Source organism: Diplotaxodon limnothrissa, linkage group LG7 (genome assembly GCF_057381915.1).
Source record: "Diplotaxodon limnothrissa isolate DT_005_m linkage group LG7, D_limnothrissa_male_GT1.1, whole genome shotgun sequence".
Classification (NCBI taxonomy): Eukaryota; Metazoa; Chordata; class Actinopteri; order Cichliformes; family Cichlidae; genus Diplotaxodon; species Diplotaxodon limnothrissa.
Window position 1 is genome coordinate 28,237,893 of NC_140602.1, and position 21,496 is coordinate 28,259,388.

At 39.3% G+C, this 21,496-nt stretch overlaps 1 protein-coding gene across 1 annotated transcript in view; it reads left to right on the plus strand.

The window, feature by feature from the left end:
• The window catches only part of LOC146628437 (receptor-type tyrosine-protein phosphatase zeta-like), a 97,952-nt gene that overhangs the window by 54,671 nt on the left and 21,785 nt on the right, over positions 1–21,496 (plus strand). The window contains exons 9-14 of the mRNA XM_085357836.1: positions 230–414; positions 4,677–4,803; positions 7,616–7,656; positions 7,750–10,087; positions 14,559–14,697; positions 21,042–21,124. Of these exons, the coding sequence (XP_085213962.1) occupies positions 230–414; positions 4,677–4,803; positions 7,616–7,656; positions 7,750–10,087; positions 14,559–14,697; positions 21,042–21,124 (2,913 nt within the window). The remainder of the gene's footprint in view (positions 1–229; positions 415–4,676; positions 4,804–7,615; positions 7,657–7,749; positions 10,088–14,558; positions 14,698–21,041; positions 21,125–21,496) is intronic.

Sequence of the window (21,496 nt, forward strand, 5' to 3'; positions counted from 1 at the left end):
GGTAGATCTTAGTTTTGGTTAGAGTTTTGGTTCCTGTATTTGAATTTGTGTCCAAAAGTGCAGGCAAAAATGGAATATACACTGTAGAATGTGACAATCAATAATACCAAGCCAGCCACACTGTAATGAGTACATTTATTTATTTATTTATTTTATCAGGATCTGAAATGACTGAGGAAATGTAAGCTGTAAACCAGGTTTTTATCAGGTTTTTATCTGTGTGTTTCAGTCTGCAGTTCAGAACCGGAGAACATCCAGGTGGCACCACACAACCTTAGCAGCCTGCTGGTGACATGGGAAAGGCCACGGGCAGTGTATGACTCCAGCATCGACAAGTACTCAGTCAACTACAGACTAGCTAGTACAGAGAATGCTGTCTCATCTGAATATCTGACTGACGGAGACCAGGATGTGGTGAGAAAGCAACCAACAGTTCATAATATAAAAAACATTTTCTCTTAAATTTTGTGATATTTGCCATCTGTCCATCCATCCATCCATCCATCCATCCATCCATCCATCTTCTTCCACTGATCAGGGGCCGGGTCATGGGGGGCCAGACAAGGCAGAGAAGCCCAGACCTCCCTCTCCCCTACCACCTCCTCCAGCTTGTCCAAGGGAACACCAAGGCATTCCCAGGCCAACCGAGAGATATAATCTCTCCAGCGTGTCCTGGGTCTGCCCCGGGGCCTCCTCCCAGTGGGGCATACCTGGAACACCTCGCCCAGGATGCGCCCAAGAGGCATTCTTGTCAGATGCCCAAACCATCTCAACTGGCTCCTTTCATTGTGGAGGAGCAGTGGGTCTACTCTTAGTCCTTCCCAGATGGCTGAACTCCTCACCCTATCTCTAAGGGAAAGGCCAGCCAACCTTTGGAGGAAGCCCATTTGTGCTGCTAGTATCCGCACTACCCACGGCTTGTGACTGTAGATGAGGGTAGGGACGTGGATCAACCAGTAAATTGAGAGCTTCGTTTTTACATTCAGCTCTATCTTCACCATAACAGACCAGTACAGCGTCCGCATCACTGCAGCCGCAGCACCAATCCATCTGTTAATCTCTCACTCCCTCATCACTTGTGAACAAGACCCCGAGATTTTAGTTTAATTCACTTGGGGTAGGAAGTTGTCCCTGACCCGAAGTGGGCAATTCACCCTTTTCCGGCTGAGGGCCATGGCCTCAGATTTGGAGGTGCTGATTCTCATTTCCACTGCTTCACACTCTACTGCAAGCTGTTCCAGTGCGAGCTGGAGGCCATCATACATTAAGGCTAACAGAACTGCATCATCTGCAAAAAGCAGAGATGAGATTCTGAGACCACCCAAGTGAAAGCCTCCCTCCACTTGGCTACTTCTAGAAATTCTCTCCATAAAAAAGGGCCTGTTGCAATGGGTCAGACATCCCATACTCCTGAAGCACCTCCCACAGAACACTCTGAAGGACATGGTTGAATGCCTTCTCCAAGTCCACAAAATATATGTCGACTGGTTGGGCAAACTCCCATGCACCCTCAAGTATCGTTGAGAGGGTAAAGAGCTGGTCCAGTGTTCCACGACCAGGACGAAAGCCGCATTGTTCCTCCTGTATCCGAGGTTCAACTAAAGGACGGACTCGCCAGCACCATGGCATAGACTTTCCCAAGGAGGCTGAGGGTGTGATCCCCTATAGTTGGAGCACACCCTTCTTAAGTATCCGTCGCATGACAGTTTGCCAGAATTTCTTCCTTTTCCATGGCCTCTCCAAACTCCTCTCACACTGGGTTTTTGCTTTAGTCACTGCCTGAGTCGCGTTCTGCTTGGCCTGTCAGTACCTATCAGCTGCCTCTGACGTCCCGAAAGCTAACCAAGCCCAATAGGACTCCTCCTTTAGCCTGGTGGCTCCCTTCACTTCTGGTGTCCCAACATTTGGTTCGGCGGTTACTACCACGACAGGCAGCATCCACCTTACAGCTGCAGCTCAGTGCAGCGGCTTCAGCAGTGGAGGTGCTGAACATGGTCCATTCAGGCTCGATGTCCCCAATCTCCCTTGGAACGCTGTTGAAGCTCTGCCTGAGGTGTGAGTTGAAGATCTTGCAGACTGGACCTCTGCCAGGCGTTCCCAGCTCACCCTCATTATACATTTTGGTGTGTCAGGTCTGTCCAGCATCCTCCCCCCCACCACCTGATCCAACTCACCACCAGGTGGTGATCAGCTCAGCCCCTCTCTTCACCCAAAATATTTCCACAAGTCTGGTGATACGATTACAAAATCGTTTACAAAAATGTTTGTTACAACTGTGGTTTGCACAGGCGTCCAGTAACAAAACACTGCTCAGGTTCAGATCCGGGAGCCCATTCCTTCCAGTCACGCCCCCTCCAGGTCTCACTGTCATTTCTTACATGAGCGTTGAAGTCTCCCAGTAGGACAACAGTCCCCATGTGGAGCACTCTCAAGCACCCAGGGACTCCAAGAAGGCTGGGTACTTTGAAGTAAACTGCGCATAAGCGGAGACGACAGTCAGGACCTGTCCTCTGACCTGAAGGTGCAGGGTGCAAGCCCTCTTGTCCAGAAACCCCAACGTATAGGCAACAAGCCGAGGGGATACTAGAATACCCACCCCAGTCTGCTGCCTCTCAGCAAGGGCAACTCTAGACTGAGATAGAGTCTAGGCCCTCACCAGGACCCCAAGCCATGCATTGAGGTGAGCCCGACTATATCTAGCAGGTACCTCTCAACCTCATGCACTAACCCAGACACCAGAGAGGTGACATTCCATGTCCCAATCACTAGTTTTGGTAGTCAGGGTTTGGTCCGACAGGGCCTCTGCTCCTGGCCGCCACCCAAAGCACATTGTACCCGACACCTATGGCACCTTCTGTGGGTAGTGGGCCTGCAGGAGGCCATGTCCCTTTTTCGAACTGTGCCTGGCTGTGCCCCATGGATGCCATTGGGCACCCTCCCCGGGCCTGGCTCCAGTGAGGGGCCCTGGAAGGGTGAACTGTTCCCTTGGACTTATTTGATTCAATTCAGTTTTATTTATATAGCGCCAAATCACAACAACAGTCGCCTCAAGGCGCTTTATATTGTACAGTAGATCCTACAATAATACATACAGAGAAAAACCCAACAATCATATGACCCCCTATGAGCAAGCACTTTGGCGACAGTGGGAAGGAAAAACTCCCTTTTAACAGGAAGAAACCTCCGGCAGAACCAGGCTCAGGGAGGGGCGGGCATCTGCTACGACCGGTGACTTATACTCATGGGGGTCTTTTGAATTCCTCATTGTTTGGTCCCTTACCCAGGACCAATTTGCCATGGGAGACACTACCAAGGGGGACAACATAGCCCCTGGAATCCCTGGAACACACAAACCCCCTCCACCACGTTAAGGTAGCAATTCACAGAGGGGTGATATTTTCGCCAATTATATTAACCATTGACCTCTGTAAAGCCTGAATAAGCAGCTGTTGCACAAATGATAATCACCGAACCTCTAAGAACTGTGCACTGCTTACTACTACTAAAAACTGTCTTCTCAAAAAGGTGTTCACTAGGCTGCTCAATGTTTTTGGTGTGGCTTTAATGGTAAATAATTCTTAGCCATATTGTTATTTCATAGTCTAGGGAGTATGTTGAAGTTCACCTGTAGGCCAACCCAAAAGTGTCGCCCTGGATTTTATGTTAGACAATAAACTTTGTGTTGAAATAAAAGTTTTATGACACTTCCACAATATGTGCAAGATACTTGCCAAAAGTAAAATGTCTTTTTTGCCAAATGATGAATGTCTGCAACAACTTCTGTGGTGTTTAATCGCAAGGTAGCAAATTAAATAAGTCTCGGACACAGAAAATTTTCAGCATTAATATCATTAGGTGATGAGGTAAGGATGCTTACTTACACTCATTAGACACTTTGTTAGGTGCACCCGTTGAACTGCTAGATAATGCAAATATCTAGTCAACCAAATCACATTGCAAAAGATGAACATTTTCTCAAAACAGAAAATATCCAGAGAATGGCATGTGTTTGGGTGAAAATGCTGTTAATGCCAGAGGTCAGAGGAGAATGGCTAGAATGCTTTGAGCTGATAGGATGGCAACAGTAATTTAGATATCTACTGGTTATAACCAAGGTATGCTTAAGAGTACAGCACGTTGAACTGTGAAGAAGATGTGTTACAGCAGCAACAGAAGAAGGCGACAATAGTTGCTGCTGTCAGCTAAGAACAGGAACCTGAGGCTATAACTTGTAGGGGATCACCAAAGTAGGACAGCAACAGCCTGGAAGAATGATGTTTGGTCTAATAAATGTAGATTTCTGCTGCAAAATTTGGATGGCAAAAATCCCAATTTGGTAACAACATGAAAGCTCTTGATACCTGCCATGTATAAAGAGCCAACAAATCTGTGGCAGCTGCATGATGCTGTCATGTCAATATGGATCAAAATATCTAAGAAATATGTATAGGAATTTGTCTACAACAGCGGTCCCCAACCCCTGGGCCACGCACCGGTACCGGACCATGAGTCGTTTGGTACCGGGCACGAGCCTAGTTTTAGGATAGCTGTAACATTCACTTGTACACTGTACTTTGACCATGGTTTAACTCCTTGTGAGTGAAATAAAGACATGCAAATGACTGTAGAGAATGGAAGTAGGTAATCTTGGCACTGATGTGATATTCTTTCACCAGGGTGCGATACTTGATGACCTCTTGGCCAACACCAGTTATATGATCCAGGTTGTGGCGGTGTGCTCCAATGGTCTGTACGGACGTTCAAGCAACCCATTGATGGTTGTCATGCCCATTGACAACCCTGGTAAGAGCAAGCGTGCCCATCACCAGGCATAACCACAAAATCTATTAATTGTGAAATAGTAAGGCTAGTGCAAATTGTGACTTTGTGACAAACCTGCAAGATAGCCAAACCTGTATATTATAAAATTAATTTGTATTGAACCTTTACAAAGTGCAAAATAATTGGTTAACACTTAGTAATGTTATTGGTCACATTACTGTTACTAAGTCATCATTTAACCATATTTTAAATATATTCCAGTCACTTTTACATATTATTAATAATTAATAATTTAAATTTAATCTAATAACGTGTATGCATTTTTTATTTCATTCAACATTTTTATTTACTATGGCATTTTATTGTTTTTTTTTTATTTTCATCATTTTCTTTTGCTATTCTCTCTTTACATTTTTCTGTTGTTTTATGGTCATAAATGGAATAAACTGCATTAGAAGATAAAAGCTTATAAATTACCACACACTAACAAGGTCACTTTTGTAACGGAAACATCTGGTTTTGGTTGAGGCTAGAGAATTTCTTTTTTCCGTCTAAAAGGGTTTTGTTTAACCTTACTTAACACAAAGACCTGAAGCTGAGGAAAAACTGCTTCAGCCCTTCAAACTAACTAAATTGTTACTGAAATATGATCATTAGGGTGCAATTAATTAACTTTTTTGGTTTCTTACACATTTTCTTTGTAAACAATTTATCCCAAATATCTGTCCTCCCCTAAATCCTGAATAAATATTTCTTGTGTTTTTCCTCATCTCCTTTTCACCCTACCCATTTTACCTTCCCTATGGTTGTACACATGTAACTGACTACATTTGATTTAACACACAAAAACATGTTTCATCTTTTCTGTGTTTTTAACTGTTTCTTTAGATTCTTAAAATATACTCTTCCTGTATTTAGAGTTAAACAATATACTTGGTTTAAAGAGTCATTTTTAGTGTTGCAAAGCTGCCATCTTTGTTTTGCTGTCATCCACATTCACATGGCATCTGTTCTGCTTCCCAAACCTTTTGTTTTTGCAGCCTTTTGTTTAGTGAGGACTGGATTGGCAGTTATAGTGACTTTGTATTTCAGCTGAACTTAATAATAAATAAACCGATATGTGTTCTTACAATCAAAAAGATGAAGTATCCTATTATCCTGTATCTTATTGTAATATTCTTCAATATTCATTAGATTTACATAAGTGAATTTTTCCTAACTTGGGTTTTGGATACATGCTAACATTCTGGCAGTCATAGCTGCCTAGAAATAGTTCTGTCACAAAAAAACATAGAAATCGACATCTTAAAAACACCTTATTATGTTAGTATTAGATTACTACTATTAGATTACTACTTATATTTAAGTAGCATTACCTTATTTTCAGGTATAAAGAAGACTCTCTGAAATTAGGAAATGGAGCGATTCTGATGTGACAGCTACTTATATTTAAGTAGCATTACCTTATTTTCAATTATATTGTAGGGTCTCTACCTTGTAAAGTGCCTTGAGGCAACTGTTGCTGTGATTTGGCACTATATGAATAAAACTGAATTGATTATGGCATTTACAAGACTGTGAGGAATAACTAACAAGGCAACGTTTTACTCACCTTTAAAATTAGTCACTTTTAAAATTGAAAAAATATTTCAGACCGAGTAAAGTGTATAGCATAACTTTATTACTGGACTGGTTGCGCAGGTCCTATCATGCTACCACACTGGAATTCACTGAGCTCCTGAGAGCAAACCATACATGATTATAGTAGGAATTTTATGATCACCAAATGAAGTACGTTCAAAATACAATTCCTATACAGAAATTTGCAAAAGTGTTATTTATGATCTATAATGATGATATGTGTTCTAGGAAAAAATACTGATATGTATTTCATTTGTAAATGCCATGGTGCTAATGTTGATAAAGTTAACACACATATCATTTCCCTGAGTCTTCTCCATCAAGCCTGTTTCTTTAAACTTGTAAAACCTCACTTCATGCTTCTCAAACAAGTCTGATCTGGTCCTTGTGGTGTGTCATTTAGCTTCAAACAGGTAAGAGCCACTAGCCCACCATTTACACACCTGCCCCCTTAAATCCCCACTGTGTGCTGTCTCTAAGTTCAGTCAGCTTGTGCAGCATTAGCAGATAACTCTCCTTATGAGTTTGTTTTATTCCTCTTAGGGAACAGGTGGATCCAGTCTGAAAACAAAAGTTTGAGACAATCGGAGTTAAAGAAGTAACTTGAAAGCTTTTTGTTCAGATTCCTTTCTGTAACTTGTCTAGTTTTATAAGAATGAAACAGGAAAAACTACAAGTTGCAAATGCTTCATGTGTTTGTGTCTTTTGGGGATAATTCCTGCATGCAGGTACCCGATATGTTGTCACCATTTGTTTTTTTCATAAATTGTCATTTTATCACATGTAGTTGTCTGAATAATCCTCCTCTTTTTCATTTTCTCCATATGGTTTTTTGTATTGTCCTTTTTTCTATCCCGAGTGACACATTCCCATTCTGATTATTGGTCCTAGAATAACAAAACTAAATGAAAGGATTAATTGTCCAGGAGCTTACCTGTTCTTGTCTGAGATGTTTTCGTCTGTGTTTCCAATTTGTTATGACCTTTGTTACCTATTTCTGCTTTTTCAGCATTTTCTTTCTTTGAACATTGTTTTTAATTCTGGAAATTAAAAATAACATGAATATAAGTTGAAGGAAACTTAAAGCCATCCTGAAGAAAATTTAAGCTAGAGTTATTTTGAAATTAAGTGATTTATTCTAGTTCTTGTTTGCATTGTATATAACTAATGTTGCATTCTGTTCCCTTTCTAGAAAATGCACTGGATCCAGCTTCTTATGAATATAGTAATGAGGTAAAAACAAAAATCCTATTTTCCCCATCTCATTGTTTAATTGTAGAATTACTGTTACTTGTCAAAGTCTGTAAACCATACTTTTACCAACAGGTCAAGTATGATCTAGATCTTACCTGGGATGAAATAGGACAAACTAAGGACCACGATCTGGATTGGAGTGCAACAAACTTGCAGAGGACAACAACTTCTGAATCACCTTTTTTGCTTTTGCCTACTATTAGAACTACAACAGTAGAGTCGGGTCACAGGAAAGTTACCAAGGATCCACTTCCTCCTCTTAGAGCCACTCAATCTGGTCAAGTGTTGAGCAATTCTGAAGAGATGCAACAACATAGTACCTCCATGTGGTCACCAGAAATGACCCTGCCACCAGAAACAAAGGGAAGAGCTAACTTCAATGTCAATGCTCTGTTTAATTTAACCAAAACAACCAAAGAAAACTCACTTTATACCACCACTGCTCCTTTACACCGCACGATAAAAATAGATGGTGTTCATGGAGGCATTACCCTAAACGGAAAAGGCAAAATAAAGGGAGGTATAAGTACCACTGCTCCCACAGTCACCACTTCAAAGGCTGATTACATTAATAGAGGATTAAGTCAACAAGATTATTCTGGAAAAGTAACTACCACTACTCCTACAATTACCAGTGCAAAGACCAAAGAAGGTAATGTTTCTCAATCAGGCAACACTGCAACCAATGTCATGTCTCATATAAGTAATGTGAGCAGCACAACGTCGTCTTCTACATCCTTCATCCAAACCAAGACTGATCCACGTTTGGCACACCCAACAAACAAAGACAACACCACTGATAGAAGTCTTTCTACCAAGCCCAGAGGTATTCCAGAGATCCAGACAGAAAGCTCAACTTCCAAACCTTCCTCTTCACCTACCAAAACATCTGTCCAATTAAGCCGCATTCTCGTGCAGACCACAAAGCCACTGTCCAATGGTGAGAGCCTATTTGTGTTCCCCTCAACTTCCTCCTCCTTCACCTCCTCTCCTTTGTGTGACGCCGTGGATTCCAGCTGTGCCTCTTCCACCTGCTTGCATGATCCTACCTCCTCTTGGCCTGTATTGTCTCCCTTGGACTCACAGCTTACTGCTACATCCCTGTCACCTGTCAAAGACCCAGTTTCCCAGGCTTCAGTCTTCACGCTATCTGCCTCTACCCTGCCTTACCTCCCTCACCCCTCACACTCCCTGTCTGGTTGGGCGACTGACCCTGTCTTTCATGGTGTTGGGTTTGATGATACTGATAGCAATGATGATGTGTTGTCTGGATCTTCAAGTAATCCCTCAGTATTTAGCAGTACACCTCCACTCCAAGCACTTCTAGACCCGTCTGCTATTGTTTTCACCACCAAGCTCTCTGAATCTTCCTGGGATCAGTCTCTCTCAGCAGCATCTCTGTCTGTCATCCCCACCCTAGAACCTTCGGTTCATCTGTCTAGTAACCGCTTCCTTTTTGACCCTACCCTGGGATTATCTAGTTCTTTCTCATCTGTTTTTGACAATTCAAGATATGCCACAGGGAAAACAATAGAGACTTTTCTCAAAGAGGGCAGTGGTGACAGGTTTCCATTAGTTAGCGATGTGCATGCCCTGTGTGACTGCTCTTTGGAGCCATCAGCATCCTCCCCTTGGTTGCATTTGTTAAATGTTGAATTGTCCTCCTCAGCCTGGGACTCTATAAGTTTAGAGCTTTACTCAAGTTTGGGCTTCCTTTCAGCCACTCATGTTGACTTTGACAATTTTCTACACTCTTTATCTGTGGTGGGCTCTGATGGTCTGTCCTTAGGTCAGCCACTGTCATCCCGTAGTGCTATCTTGCCTTCATCATCTTCTTCACACTCCCAGGTTCTCCAAGCCACCCAAAGTGACCTGCCAATTTCTGTTGCAGCCACAGCATCTGCCATCATGGAATCCTGGTTCTCTGTATCATCTGTGCTAACTCCTTCACCCACAGCCTCCCCCACCACTCTCGCTTCAGAGGGACAGGTGATAGACACCAGTACCAGTGCATCTGGCTCAGGCCTGTTCCCCGACTCCCAGGAGGGCATAGATCAGGAGTGGGACATGGTTCAAACTTCAACCTCTGGGGAGAGCATGCTCCCTTACTCGATGAACGTTATTAGCAGTGCTTCCCCATCTAGCTCCTCAGAGGCTGGCCAGAACCCAGACGATCTGGATGAACACTCCTCAGCATTTTATTTTGAAAGTGAGAGTAGCAATGCATTGGGCTTCGAGGTAGGAGACACGACAACGGAAGCAGTAACCTCTGCTTCACATTGGTCGCTAGGTAGGGAGGAGGGGAGCAGCTCAGGGCAGAGTGAAAGCCTCTACGACAACGAGACATCTTCTGACTTCAGTATCTCTGAGCACACAGAAAGGGAGTTGACAGAAGAGGAGCCAGTAGCAGGTAAAACAAAACAAAAAAAAAGCTGCCAGTGCGCGGGGGACAAAAACTTCACTGCATTTGCAATTTTGCCCTGGAAACTAGGAAACACATGCTTTGTTAGAAAGAATTTTGAACATCCAAAAGACTAATCTACTTCTCTTCATTTGTAAGAGAAGAAAAAGAAAACGTCATTTATAATTTCAGTCTGTTAAATCAAAATAAAGAAAATTCACTTAACTATACAGGCCCCTTAACTATTATGAACCTTTCATCACATTCTTCACTATAATTTCAGATATATTTATCTTAATGGATTGCATCCAGCCATATATTGTTGTTTTTTCAAACTGCATATCAGGGATGTAAATAGCTCCACTTCCATGTGAAGTATTTTTCTTATTTAATATAATTCTAATGGAGCCTCTCTGATGACATGTGAGGCAGTAAGATATTCATGGCCACTAATAAAGAAGAAGATGCGAAAATGCAGGAGCCCTAAACGCTGCACTACATTTGATGACAGAATAAAACCTTTTAAAGAGGCCACACTATCATGAGATAGAGACAGAAAGTTAAAGAATATCCTGACAACAACCAAAATTATTACTGTAATTTAAAAAAAAAAGAAAAAAAAGATGACATGTGGTCTAGCTTTGGTCATCAAGGTTTAGTGATGCTCAAAAACCCTAAACACTGAAATGCCTTTTCAAATGTTGCTTGACATGGGCACCAGAGGGCAGCAGAGCTGTTTTGATTTTCAAAGTGGTTCACATATCTATATTATCTTTATATTGTCTCAGCTGTGCTATGTATAGGTTGTAAATATGAGTGAAAAGTGATTTAAAGTTGTAGTATTTACAAAGTAAATCAAGTAATAAATAACAGAGAAAGATTTTTTCCCTTCCTGACAGGCTTTGATTTTTAGTTTATTTAAATGAAATTCACATTGATCTTATTAAAATCTTGCTGCAGGTGGGTAATATCATAATTAATATCCCTGTTACTTCAAAGTTGCATAATAATAATAATAATAATTCTTTAAAAAACTTAAAATATCTTTTTTTTTCTTGGTTGGATTTTTCTTTTTTTTAAGATTTTCATCCATAAAGCTTTGTTCGTCAAAGTGTCCTTGAAAATACCAAAATTTTATGATTTAAAAAAAAAAAGTTTTCACATGGTCTTGTTGTAGAAGGTCTTGGTGTGTTACTGCACTAATAACAACAAAGGCCAAATGTTTGCAAATGGAAAAGAAAAGTAGTGGGTCACTCCTTTTATTTTATTTTTTTTAGAGGTAATTTGAGGTCAACTGATCTGTGTTGTATGATGTGTATTGAACATTGCCTTGACTTTTCTTTCAGATAAATTAAAAATAAAGCCTGCCTGGTAGCTAAATATATGTTAGGGGGAAACCTCCAACCTTTTTATTTATATTTGTTAAGAGGGGGTTTTAAGACTGTTGGTTCCTTAAGTCACATATTTGATTTGATTTGATTTTTAATTTTTTGAGTTGAGTCTTCTATTTCAATTTCCTCATTGAATTGACTAATATTTTTCATCCTCTAGTAATTAGTCCAAGGTTTAAAACCGGCATAAAAAGGTGTGCTGGATGAATTATTGGATGAATTGGTTTTACTTTTAAAGCGCACCACAAACTCGATATGAGCTGGTTAACAGGTCTGACCCACTCATTCATGACAGTACAGGGTCAGTCTGTGCAGAAAAGGTCTAGCAAACAGCTTTTCAGTCATGTGTAGTTCACACTATTGTTGTTTTTACAGGCTGTCAGAAAGGATGGTTTAGCGGCTAAATTGAATTCAATTTTATTTATACAACACCAAATTACAACAACAGTCACCTCAAGGCACTTTTATATTTTAAGGTAAATCGTACAATAATATAACAGACAAATGCAAGTGCTTTGGCAACAGTGAGAAGGAAAAACTCCCTTTTAACAGGAAGAAACCTCCCGCAGAGCCAGGCTCAGGGAGGGGCAGCCATCTGCTGCGACCAGTTGAGGTAAGGGGAGCTGCTGAGTGACCTCAGGTTCAGCCATTATAGGTTATGTACTTTGAGGAATCAGTGATGGACTTTTCATTAAAGGCTTTTGTGCCTCCCTGTGTTTCAAATGGTTTGGCAGGTGTTTTTATCGTGATGAATTTTGTATTTGTACAGCACATTAGTCAATTTTGAATGAGGGAGAGCATTGTGTTTTGAGATATAAATGTGTTTTTTTATTCTAAAATAGATATTAGAGGTATGAGAATGTCCAACGTTGTTTCATAAACACTTTGAGTAAGCCAAGAAGAGCTCAGTTACATTTTATTTGCTTCTTTTTTTTCTTGTAAGTCTTCAAATTATTAATTATTCTTCACGTTTTTGGGGTCACCATTAAATTTGTATGTGTTACCTGCCAAGATGATGAAGTACAAAGGGATAGTACTATAAGTTCTAATTATTTTTGATAATAATTTATTTTGCAACAAGTTTGGAAGTTGGTCCACAACTTGTGTTTAATTAATCAGATGTGAAATTTCCATTTGAATCATGTTTCAGTTGAGTGAAATGTTGTTTAGGTCTTCCACAGCGTACATTTCTATCCACTTTTACAGGAAAGATGCACTGTGGGTATTTTTCATATATCATTAAAAATAATTAGTGAAAGCTCACAAAAATAATACCTAACACCTGGAAACAGAAGAGCACAGTGCAAAGAAATCTGTGTAACCTACGATGCTGTATTACCATTTTGCTACGTGCTCTAATGCAGCGGTCCCCGTCCCCTGGGCCACGGACCGGTACTGGTCCATGAGTCGTTTGGTACCGGGCCGCGAGGGTTGAGGCTTGGGTGGGAAATTTACGCTTTTCAGGGTTTTCATTGGTTTTTATCCTTATTTTCTTTATCGTTTTTATCGTTAACTTGGTTTTCCTGGGTCTTTTCCCGTGTGTTATAAATAAATCTCTTTTTTTTTGGTACTGGTTTTGTTTTGTTGTATTTATCCGCGGCACCTTAAAGGCCAGTCCATGAAAATATTGTCACACGTAAACTGGTCCGTGGTGCAAAAATGGTTGGGGACCGCTGCTCTAACATATAAATAAATAAATAAATTACTTATGTATTCACTTAAGTAATTTAAGTACAATGAAAAAAGTCGATACAACCCCACAAGAGAAAGGAAAGCTTGTTTTATTATTCTTGGAGGTCTCATATTGAAGTTTTGCAAATGTGACATCAGAAAACCCTTTTGATGCTGATTTTTAATTCTTTCTTTTACATTGGACCATCTATGGTTGTTTTCCTATTTTCTTTCCTCTACTTTTAAATGTTCCATGCTTATATGCTCAAAGTTTCAAATATACTTCAGGCAAAGTTGTTCAATTGAACCAAGTGGGAGAGTAAGTACAGTTTGTTGACAAGACCTGATTGATAAAATTATGATTTGCTTGACTAAATATGTCTAAATCTGTGGGCTGTAATATATTTTGAAAATGAAAGAGCAGTTAGCAAGCAAGCAGAGGACGTTATTTTTGGATTGGCAGTCGATAGTGTTACATTTGTGGTCCTATGCTTTATCAGTGTATTCTATAAATACAATAATCTGTGTAAAGATATACAGATTTGCTGAAAATGCAGTAAAGTCTGAAGGCAGGTTATAGACTTAAATTTTAACAGGTTTACAAAAAACCCAAAGCAAAAATGGTCTGTATTTGTATAGCGCTTTACTAGTCCCTAAGGACCCCAAAGCGCTTTACACAACCAGTCATTCACCCATTCACGCACACATTCACACACTGGTGATGGCAAGCTACATTGTAGCCACAGCTGCCCTGGGGTGCACTGACAGAGGCGAGGCTGCCGGACACTGCCACCACCGGCAAGAGCAACAATGCTCTATTTAAGGTTTCACAACATAAATTTACTATAAATTCACTAATCAGTGTACGACCATCTTTTATATATATTTTATGGATAGGAGGTCAGAAATATGGTGGCTTTAGAGACTACATTTTGGATTCTACATGGGACCAATATTTTTATACTTTCTTTTGCATTATTTCCAGTGATTCTAGATTGACTTTGACCCTGTGGTTACATTTCAGGCAAAATAAGCAAAAATTTAAATTCATTTGCTGACTGTCACAAAAAAACAAAAACAAAGGAAAAGCTGGTTAAATAGTGAAAAACATGTTTGAAATAGCCATATTCTACCTTTTGTTTCACCTAATACTTACAATTTAAATGTATAAAAATACCATGACTATAATGACTTTTTTGTAACTAAAAGTTAACTATATCCAGTTTAAACTGACACGTTTAAAATATGACCCTGACTGGGTTTGTATGCCACTGGCATATAGTGTTTGTGGCTCTGTTGACCAATTTTATTATACTTCTTGAGCCTTTATCTAAAAAGTAGGTGGGTTTTGACTTTTATTTCTGCTCTCCAGCAGCGTTTTTTTAGCTGCCAACTCTTTTGGTGTTATTTCTCTACAGATGCTAGTAACAGCAGCCACGAGTCGAGAGTTGGTTCAATCAGGGAACAAGAGAGGAAGGCTGTGGTTCCTTTGGCTGTCATCTCCACCCTCACCGTCCTCGGCCTGATTGCTCTCATCTGTGTTCTCGTCTACTGGCGGTAGGTACTGCCGGTAAATCTGCATATAATGGAAAACAGTTTATGCATGCAGGATACATAGTACAATTTTATAATCCCCCATCTATTTAAAATTTACACTTTATGTAGTGAGATTCTTTTAACACATTTACACAGGTGGTTTAGTCCAAAGGTAAGTGAGAGTTGTGAACAATATGGTTAAAACAAAGGCTTTTTTCTGCAGCCTGTTGTGCATTTACCATGAACATGGTGATGTGCAATAGAAGACCACTTCCCACCCAAATTGTGCTCCACGTGAGAATGATCCAGACAACTTGTTATCCATAGGAGGGTCATCCATCGTGGGTAATAATATCATGCAATTATTCTTGTACGTATGGTACAAGATTAACATCAGGAAGATACGTGACATTGGAATATCATTTGAAATGATTGAAAAGTTCATTTAGCCTTTTCCTGTACCAGTTTTATGTCAAAAGTGCATTTTTGTTTACTGAAAATACTGAAAAACGCTAGCACATTTAGCATCCGACTTATTGTCTAATCCAAATCCTCCTCCAATAATTTCATGATTTTTGTCACGTTTTCTTTTTCTAAAAGGTGTTAAGAATATATTCCTAGTATCTATTAAAAACACATATGCATAATACCCATCTCCACTGCCCGCCTTCTAACCCAACTACACGTGACATATATCTTCTGATGATCAACATCAACCAGAAGATTTTCACATTTTTCTGGGAAACCTAATCTCTTCAAACATGGGCTCAATCTTGATCATGCATCGTATTGTGTGTTTTTATTTGTGTTTTGGTGAGCAAATACACACACTTCACAAATAATACCTTCTGTTCATGCTGAATGAAGCCTTTCATCTGTTACTGCAGCTCTCTGTTGATTCACTTTGGATAACCTTCAGAGATGCCATTTTTCTTTATTTATGGAGACATATGAAATGCTCAATATGAAGCAAACTGAATGTTCTTTAAGGATAGTCGTAGTTTTTTGTTTGCATGCTTTGTTTTCTCCTCGTCACAAACCCCAAACTTTTTTTTTGTCTTGTTTTGACAACAAATCTTGAAAATCTTTCTGACCGTGAAATACCCAGCTCCAGAAATCCAATCAAAGACACGCTGTCAAATGCAGTGTAAACATTTTTAGTTATTTTTCACAGAGTACATTTGTCAGCTGCCATGTTGAAGATAAACATATTGCTCTTGTTTGGCAATCAGCTTGTTGTTGTATCCCTAAGACTGAGCAGTGCTAAACTGGTAATAATCTGTAGAGCAGGAGGATTAATCCTTAATAAAGGATGTGCTTTGGCTGCAGTGCTCTGAGCATCACTCAGAGGAGAGCGTCCTGGGAGGGCTGCAGGATCGAAAAGGACATCTGACTGATTATGTCGGATAGAAGGAATCGTATCAGCTTCTTGTAGGGCGAGCAGCAGGAGGTCAGACTGCACTAATCCTCCTGTTGTTGTGTCCTCCTTCACTAACTCACAACACGGTGCTCATTTGGCCACTGCTGCTGTGCATTTGAGATGAAGCAGGGTGAGAGGATTTCGATTGACTACAAAGTTGCAGCAAGGTGAGAGTTGTGCAGCAAATCAGGATATAGCTAAACAGTCTTTAAAGGTTTGGATATGCACAATATTAATATTTATCCTACATCCTGAGTATCTCACGGGATGTGGATGGTAGCTGTTTTCAGTTTAGAGTGTGTGATTATCTGTTAATGTGGTTGTTACTAAGCTGCAGCTCAGTTACTTAATTTAATCTGAGCTTCTCACAAGTTACTATAATCAATATCAGTATATAATCAATATAATTGCATTAAGTAGTTTCTATGGTGTTATATGTATGTCAAAAGTCATGCGGGAGAAAAAAATTATTTAATTGCACGAGTACTAATCGCTACTCGCGCAATTAAATTCGTGTAAATTCAATAATGCCCACATACAACTCAGAAGTCATGCGTTGAAATAAGCAATCAGGTATGCAAGACTGCGTTTGCGTGCGCTTCACGGTCTTACGGTTAGCTCTGTGCTCGAAGCTGAATCCTAATTGCTCTAACCAACTGACTAATTGGAGGGCGGAGCCAAAGGAAAAGTAGCCCTAATATTAAATCCTAGTGTAGCAGTGGAAATTACATTACTGCTAAAGAAATCATTAAAACTAGAGTACTCAAAGAGAAGTTCTGAAGTCTCTGAACTCCTGTTTACATTATCACACACCTTTTAAGATAAAAAAAAAAATCATAATGAGTTTCTAAGAAAAGGAAAAATAGTTTTTATTCTTTCATTCTTAATTAAATACATTTTCCAAAATGTGAACAAATAAGGTGTGCTGTCTTTTTACAACACAACACGACAGTAGTAAGTAGCTCATTTTCTGATCTGAATTAGTGGCCGATAAAACAGTTAAGGTTTTTACTATGATTTTGTGTAGCAACCTAAAGGGTCAAACTACACACCATCCTTGTAGCTGCTGTTTGCTATGTGGGCTAAGTTTTCATACTTTGCGGTCATGTCAGTCCACTACGTAAGAACGAGTTTTACCATGTACCATGTTGTAGATCCTTAAATCTGGTGTCTTGCCCTGGACTTGCAGACCAAAGGGAAAAAGCTATGCATCTGTCTGTTTGCACTGCTAAAATATTTGTACAAAATACTTGTACAATTGTCTTTTTTAAAATTATTTTAGTTTGATAAGTTTATATATTTATTAGTTGATATATTTATATACATAGTTTATAATTGTGTTCATAATAAAAGCAAGAAAAATATTAAAAACTAATTCTACTAGGTGGTTAGATTTGTGGTTATTAGTAAAATTATTATGATTTATAATATTAAATATTAATATAATTAGAATGAAACTTTTTGCAGTTGTGGAAGAAGTATCTATCCCAAATCCTATACTTAGATAAAAGTAGTCATACTACATTCTGTGAAAATAAACTTTTAATGAAGTGCAAATGTTCTGCATTAAAATATGTCAATCTCTATATAATTGCTTGTTTGTTTTTAACCTGTACTGTCAGCCAGGTTTAGCGACAGAATCATTGCCTGAATGCTTTGTTGTGCCAAACACATTTGCTTTTTCCAGGACGAGCGCTGTAGACTCTGGGGTTAATCGTTTTGTTTTTATAAATTGTGTTATTATCTGTGTGGGTATTATGCCAGAGTGGACAGTGGGTGAAGGCCAGGTTGCCGAAAGGCAAGAGGAGAAGGCAGAGGAACTGAAGAAGAAAAGGGACAGAAAGAAAGAGGGGTGGGGGATAATCAACGACCAGTTGGGAGGAGCAGGGAGAGGAACCACCCCCAACCCACCCTCAATAACGCCAGACATGCGTGTGTGCACCGCAAGAAAACTGTTGATTAATTTAACTATGCATTTTTATATTTTTGTCTTCTAGATGCTGTATGGGGTTTGGGTTTTTTTTGTTTGTTTTTTCGTCTCTTACAGGTGCAGCATTTGGCATCACATTTCTATTTGCACTCTATACTTTTATTATGTTTTTCCTGTTTTCGCCCCCTTCCATTTTTTTTTCTTCTGCTGCCTGTCAACTTAGACAAGGTCATAATATACTATATACTATATTACATATAATCTAATAAATAAAATAACACTAATAGAAAATGATAAATAAACCGATGAAAGAAACACATGAAGAAGAGGAGCCTATAGAGAATTTAGATAGCTCGTCTTAGAAAAGCAAAATGTGTTTGGCACATTTTTGGATTCAGATCATAATGCTAATTGCAAAACCTGCCAGACAGGACTGAATTTAAAAAAAAAAAAGGTAAATGGACTGGTTTTTATATAGCACTTCTGTACATAAACACTCAAAGAGACTAGGGGTTGTTGTATCCCCTCGGATTGCTGCCAGTGCATTTAGGCTTCCGCCGCTTAATGAGGACAGGATTTGTTCCCAGGTCATTTGGGTCGGGGAGCAGGTACTGACTGTTGTTTGGCATAAAAGTCCAAGCAACAGTTTAGCCTTCTTGGAGTCCCTGAAACGGCTGCTCAAGCTGCTACACCTCATTACTCTGTTGTCCTACTGGGAGACTTTAACCCTGATATAAGCAATGATAGTAAAACCTGGAGGAGTGTGACTGGCATGCACAGCCTTCCTCATCTGAAACACAGTGGTGTTTTGTTATTGCAAATCACAATTTGTCCATAATGAACACCATGTTTGAACATAATCTGCAAAGGGTGGACCAAAATCATAGTATACATATATGGAGGAGGCATATGGAACTAATCCTTTTAGCTGCAATGCTGCCTAATGTAGTATACAAAGTATTGTAGATCAATTAAATTTGTTGTTTTGGAATGTGTGAATAACCATTCAACTGCCCAATGCTGGGAACTATTGGAAGTCTACGTCAACCACTTGACTACCCTGAATTATGAACCCTCACTGATGCGACGAGACCACTCAAGGACTCTGGCTGACATTAAAAGCAAAATCATTTAAGGGATACGGGTCCTATACTCCTTTCTGCTTATAGCTCCTGTTGACCTAAACTGTGTCATTTAAAAGAAAAAGAGAAATCTTTAATCTCGTAAAGATTCCATTTATCTGGATGCAGTGTTTTCAGTAGGAGAAATACTTTATCCGAGTGAATTAACAATCATGAAGATGATTTTGTGGCTTATTGTTGCAGTGCTACTAGTTTCAGTCATTTTGCATCTGTACTGTTAGGCAAACACTAGCAGTCATCTGAGACTAAAGATTTCCTTACCTTGAGTAAGTTGTAGAACAACTATCTTAAGAAAAAAAAACTAGACTGAAGAATTAATATAGAAGTAGAATGAAGTAGAATTAATAAAGTAGAAATTATTCTGTTTGGTTTGGAAACTTGATGCAGGGCTAATCAGACTAGATTAGTGGACAGTGGGGGGCTGGTGTAAAAACCTCTGAGACCTGTTGGGAGATTGTTTTTGTTAGTCAAAGTAGTTTCTCAAAGTATTTGTCATTAATCTCCAGTGTTGGTCAAGTTACTTGAAAAAAGTAATCAGTAACTAATTACTGATTACTTCCCCCAAAAGTAAACCCGTTACTTTACTGATTACTTATTTTCAAAAGTAATTAGTTACTTAGTTACTTTTTAAAAACATGACTTAGAACCTGAATAGGTGATAAAGTGATAGATCTTTCAGCCCAATTCTACTTTTTCTGCATAATCCATCATACAAAATGTAATCAAATGGAAAAGTATCTTTTTAAAACTTGTTTTAATCTTTTAACTTTATGCATCAAGCAAAAATTAAATTATATACAAAATTCTCAGATTGGAAGAAATTAGTTTAACATTTAAACCTATTTTCTGCACATTCCAGCACATAAAATAAAATATTTTTTGTGTTTACACTCACTCTTTCAAATAGATGCAAGTAAAACACAGAAGAACATAAATAAAGTCAAAGGCTCAACGGTCCTGTTGCTCTATTTTCACCTGTAAAGCAGGAGTGGGGCAGGCGGAGGTTTACCCTGGTGCAGGTCAGAGGAAGGATTGTTATCTTTTTACAAAAAACAGCTGAACATGAGAGGTTTTTGGACCAATTTTGTGTTCTCCATTCTTTAAGCACCGGTTTGAGCACCGTTTGAGCACCGGCACCGTTTCAAAAGTACCGATTTGGCACCGGTATCGGATAAAACCTAAACGATACCCATCCCTAGTCATAGCGCACTCGGTGCTTGCTCGGAAGTTTAGGGGTTTTTTCGCTGTAAAAATAAGTTTTCTTCCCACGCAGTGAGCAGCGGACGCTAATGTTTTTGTCACTTTTTACGGAATCAAACTCAAAGTAAGGTCAGTACTTCCACTCTTTAAACGCTGCAGGCTCATACTCTCTCCCGCACTCGATATATTATCCATTGTTGATCTGCACACAGCTGTTGCCACGACCGTCGCACTCGCTTACGTCACTGTCATGAGACATTCTCACAAAAAAATCACGGTTTTATTAACACAGTAACGCAGCGTGCTTATGGGAAAGTAACCGTAATCTAATCACCTTTTTTGCAATAGTAATCCCTTACTTTACTCGTTACTTGAAAAAAGTAATCGGATTACGCGTTACTGCCCATCTCTGTTAATCTCAGAGATCAGCTCTGATTCAGGTTTTTTTCCCCATCTGTGAAAATCCCTGATGCCCATGTCTGTCCGAGACAGTACAGAGGTGCTGTCATCTGTTTACAAACCTATTAACATCTTATTTACTGGTGTTATGGGGAGATTATTTTGTATTTTCTAAAATCTGGGCTAATGCTAAATTACATGAAAGCAAAAAGCATTTCCTGCCTATCAGTGCAATGTTGATTGTCGTCTAAAGGAAGTGTTTGTTTTTCTGCAGGTTGTGTTTCCAGTCGGCTCACTTTTACATCCATGACAGCTGCTCAACCAGAGTCATCACAGCACCAGACACTGCTATATCTGGTAACATGCACACATCGTTTTGTGTGTATCTGTGTGACATATTACATTGACATGAAGTTAAAACCCAAAATTAACATCTTAACAACGTAACATAAGCCATTTGAGGACTTACATACTAGAAAAATTGCCTTAATTTCAAAAACAATATTATACTCTCAATTTTTCTTAAATATCCTTTCCAGAAATTTAACAAACACCCCAAGTTGTCAATAAATCTCTTCACTTTGCACGAAAAACAGGTCCTTAATTTCAAAAAATGTTTTGTTTCTAAATTTTCCAGCCAACAGTGTAAAGATGCTAATTTACCAAAATGTCATTAGTTTATGGAGCTGTCCTCATTTTGCTGTAAAGTTCTCACTTGTCTAAAATATC